The 4,678-nt window shown below is 45.7% G+C and overlaps 1 protein-coding gene across 1 annotated transcript; it reads left to right on the top strand.

The window, feature by feature from the left end:
• The first annotated feature begins 450 nt into the window (after positions 1-450).
• Positions 451-1,185, top strand: LOC123162614 (Bowman-Birk type trypsin inhibitor-like). Its single transcript, XM_044580380.1, has 2 exons — positions 451-661; positions 749-1,185. Exons 1-2 carry the CDS (start codon positions 601-603, stop codon positions 994-996), a joined length of 309 nt encoding a protein of 102 aa, XP_044436315.1. The 5' UTR covers positions 451-600; the 3' UTR covers positions 997-1,185.
• Positions 1,186-4,678: the final 3,493 nt, after the last annotated feature.

Genomic DNA, 4,678 nt, shown 5'->3' with positions numbered 1-4,678 from the left:
AATATTAGGCATGGTACAATTTCTACAAACCAGATATTTAACAAGTCACAGGTCCATGTGAAAAGCCATTGCAAGTCTGCAACCATCTGCCTGCCTAACATATACTCCCTCCGTTCCCAAATATAAGTCTTTCTAGAGATTCCAACAAGTGACTACATACGGAGCAAAATGAGTGAATCTACACTCTAAAATATGTCTACATGCATCCGTATGTTGTATTCCATTTGAAATGTCTAAAAAGACTTATATTTAGGAACGGAGGGAGTATATTTCTTTGGCGCATGGGAAAAGAGAAAAAGGGAACAACGGTCGTGCACAGAGGTCCTGGTTATCGAGGTGACGCACATTTGGGGAGGCGCCATGCTCGTGCTGCTTGCGTGTAAAGCTTTATGCCATCGAGATTAAGCTCGTGCTGCCGGCCTGCCGTACTACCAGTTTCTCGTTTTTATATCTAATCTTCTCATTTTAAGCTCGTCACCTACTCGCACGGGACTCCTCCACCCCTAGCTATAAGACGGCTACCACTGCATCCCGCTAACCGCGTACCCAGAGATCAGATAACCAAGCACGGACCACCTCGATCGATCCATACAAGTAAGCATGAGACCCCTGGTGCTGCTCGTCGCGCTGGCCATTGTCGCCGTCCTCGCAGCTCTGCCAGGTGAGGCCTTCGTCAAAATCGTTTTGCTAGTCCCCGGGTAACTCAGATGTGGCAGATTAGTTAGATATTGCCCTTGGTTTGCTGCAGGGCTAGGGACGGCACAGCTGAGAGCCAAAGGCGCGACGCCGAGCGCCTGGCCGTGCTGCAACAATTGCGGCAGCTGCACCAGGTCCTTGCCTCCGCAGTGCGTCTGCAGGGATGTGTCCCCGAGAGGGTGCGATCCGGCCTGCAACAACTGCGTCAGGTCCAACTCCACCGTCGCCGGCCGCCGTGGCTTCCAGTGCTTTGACCGCATCAAAAACTTCTGCGAGCGCCGCTGCACACCTGTCGTGTGATTGGATCCTGTTGTCGCCTGAATCAATAATGCCGGCATGAAGCTGCCTATTAGCTCGTGCCTTTAATTTTCTCTCAGCGTCTCCGACTTCCCTCGGCATCTCAGTCTGAATAGATGCACACGCCTGTATCTTTTTATGTCTGAAATAAACAGCATATTCTATGCTCAAAATATTCCCAGTTGAACCTTATATGTAGTGTGATATACCACTCGACCAAACATGCATGCATGGCAGCACTCAAACCCTATAAGTTCTAAGGAACCGTCATCCAGAGACCACAGGGCAACACGGTAGATGTACGAATGGATTCACGTCCAACTCGCATTTGGGAAGAAAAATTCAAATCCAAATAATATAATTTGTTGTTAGGAAATATGCAAGTTGTACCCATCACTTGTACGGAAAAGTCTGTTAGCGGCGTTTTTTCACGTAGACCCAACGCCACTGGTATGACGCCACTGATGATGGGTCACTAGTGGCACCGGTTGTCGATGGCTCTAGTAGATCATTAGTGGATTCGGGGCGAACATCACATAACTAACAAACTGGTGGCATGGGCCGCAAAACAACGTTAGTAAATAATTTATGGAAGAGTAATTGTTGTTGATTTTGCTAAAAAAAACTAGTAATTGTTGACCGTATTAAAAAAACTGTACTAACAGCGTTTTGACTAATTAATTCACATTCCCTAATGGAAAGTAGCATCACAAGCGAATATTATTTGAAGATATGAACGTTTTCTAAAATTTCGTTACCTTTTTGGAGATTTTGTGAACAATTTTGATTGCATGAACATTTTTAATGATTCATGAATATTGTCCGAATTAGCTAACAATTGTTCAAAATTACAAACAATTTGAAAATATACAAACATTTCATGATTTCATGAATATTTTGGAATTTTGGCATTTTTTATTTTTAAATGATTGTTCTAATTTTTTTTTACTTTTTCTAAATTTGTACCTTTTAAAAATCACAAATTATTTAAAACCCGTATCTGAAAAGAGAAAAGGAACAAGGAATGACAATTATAAAGAGATACAAAAACCCTCATAGAAAAGAAGAAACGAAAAAGAAACAAGAATAAAACATATATGCCGAATGGGCTGACCCATTTTTGCTTCAACGAAGCCTTCCCTGTTTTGTCGCTTGTGGTGACAAATAGGATTGGCCCGTTAAGGGTGCTTGTTGCAATGGTTGCCCGGGCCGAGCCATCCGGACAGATCTGACGGAGTCGGCCCAAGAGGCTCCCATTGCAAGCCACTCTCCAACGAACGGCCAGGAGACTCTGTTCACACGTGAAGAGCCCAGAGAGAGAGAGAGAGAGATAGAGAGAGAGAGAGAGAGGTAGGTTGGGGAAGACGAGAGGATGAGTGGAGGAGGGCATCACAGAAAGGATGAGGCCAATCTATGCCGACGGTTTTGCCGTCAGCATAGATTGTCTTGCCACGTGGCGATCTATGTCGACAGCAAAACTGTCAGCACATGTTTTTCCTTTCTTTTTTAATTCTTCTAGGGCTATTAAAATTCTTTTGTAAACATCCACTTCCACTTTTTTTCTTTTCCTTTTATTAGATCTACACCAACTCTTCTTCCACTGCAACTCGAAGTTGGTAATGTTCCAGTCTAAACGTCTAATGCATCTTCATAGTGTTCCTGGAGTTTGATCGTAGGACGAGTTTCAATAAATGGTGGGCCGGGGCAGTCAGAAGCGTACGTGACAGCGGTCCGGACGCCCAGAAAGCTCCCCTAGTTTGTCTCTTGTTTACGGGAAAAAGTGCGTTCAGACAGTCGGGCGGACAGATGCAAGACCATGTTGAATGGCAAAACATGTCTGGACCATGCGGTCCGCATAGTTGCGAGTGGTTAAAGGGTCGAGATGCGATTATATAGAGGTGTCCTTGTTCTCGGTATAACAAATATGCATCATCAAACGCATCGTCAGTTGTGCCTTCATACACAAGTATATATCAACTTGCTCATCCAACCTCTGTTTTTTATTTCATGGTGTTGGCTTCATGATTAGTATACATAGACACTAGGTGGTGGTGTGAATGAGGTGTTACTGTTACCTCCACAACGGTGTCCAATAGACCGTATTATTTAGGTTATCTCCATCTACAGCTGGAACAAAAATAGATTCGGTAACCGGTTGGTTCTTGTGACAACTAACACCTCTCAGAAGGCGTATTCATCAGTAGCGCTCATCCTATTCACATCTTGCAAAAACATACCGCGGTAGATTGAACTTGAACATACTGTGTTCTGTAGCTCAGCCCCATCATGAGATTTAAGGAAATTTCATACTCCCTCCGTCCTTCAAAGTGTGTACTTTCAACATTGTTGGAGGTTCAAACTATCTCAAAGTTTGAGCGAGTTTCTGCAAAAATATATCAATGTTTGTGAAATCAAATAGGTATATAATGAAAACATATGTTATTATGAATCTAATGCTACTAATTTGATAGCATAAATATTAGTGTATTATTGTATAAATACGATCAAATATAAAAATATCCGAGTTTCCAACAAAGTTGAGAATACACTCTTCTAAGGATGGAGAGAGTACAACTTAGCAAGACAAGACCTTACAAAAAACCAGTTAGTTGGACAGTATAGACTGAATATGCAAGTTCCATATCACATATTAATCGAGTATGAAGTGCAGTCCCTAATTTTTCATTCTTTGTGCTTCGGGCAAGGCATCCCATATGGCCATGCATTGTCCCAAGCAAAATATGCAAAATCAAATGCATCTCTCTAGCCTGGACGTATTCATCGGGTGCACTTGCCGTAGTTGGACTGGTTCAACAGAACTTTAATTTGTAGGTATTGCACTGCACCCATCCCCCGTCGTTTCCGCTTCGAGACATTCTGGCTTAACCAGAATGGCTTTGCTGACGCTGTCCGGGCCCGTTGGGTGGAGGCGCGCCTAGCTCCCCACCGTGAGCTCTCGGCGGTTGATGACTGGCACTTCTTTCTGCACCAAGCGGGCCAGATAGTTCATGAAAGGATGGGGTGCCAATCTTGGCCGTGACTTGCGGTTGCGCAAGAAGTCCATCCTCGTTGCCATCCAGGCCCTTGACTGCGAGCCGACTCGGCTGGCCTCGCCCCGAATGAATGGCTGCAGCGCTATGACCTTGAGGACCAGCTCATGGTCATATATACTGACGAAGAGGCTTGTTGGCGCCTCCGTGGGCCCAAAAATGGGTCCTCAAGGGCGACGCCAATACGGTCTTTTTCCAGGCTATTGCCAATGGGAGGATGCGTCATAACACCATCCCGTTGCTCTGGGATGGCGACGTTCTCCTCCAACGGCCACCTCAAATCCGCGCCCATGTCGAGGGATTCTACCGCGACTTATTCTCCCCCACCCCGCTGGATGGCCTTGCTCTCGCTCCGGATTATTGGTCAAGGCCTCAGCGTGTCTCAGCTGCCGAGAATGCATCCCTGACGGCCCCATTCTCGGAAACGGAGGTATGGTCGGCCATCAACTGCATGAACCCTTCCTCCGCCCCGGGCCCCGACGGCCTTCCGGTCAAATTCTTCCAGACCTTCTGGAATGTAGTCAAACCTGAGATCATGGCCCTCTTCGAGGAATTCTATGTTGGGTCTATCGATCTTCGGCGCCTTAACTTTGGGATCATCTCCCTCATCCCCAAGGTACCTGGGGCCATGGACA

Source organism: Triticum aestivum, chromosome 1D (assembly GCF_018294505.1).
Source record: "Triticum aestivum cultivar Chinese Spring chromosome 1D, IWGSC CS RefSeq v2.1, whole genome shotgun sequence".
Classification (NCBI taxonomy): domain Eukaryota; kingdom Viridiplantae; phylum Streptophyta; class Magnoliopsida; order Poales; family Poaceae; genus Triticum; species Triticum aestivum.
The sequence above is the reverse complement of the archived record's forward strand: the minus strand, read 5'-3'. Positions and strand labels throughout refer to the sequence as shown.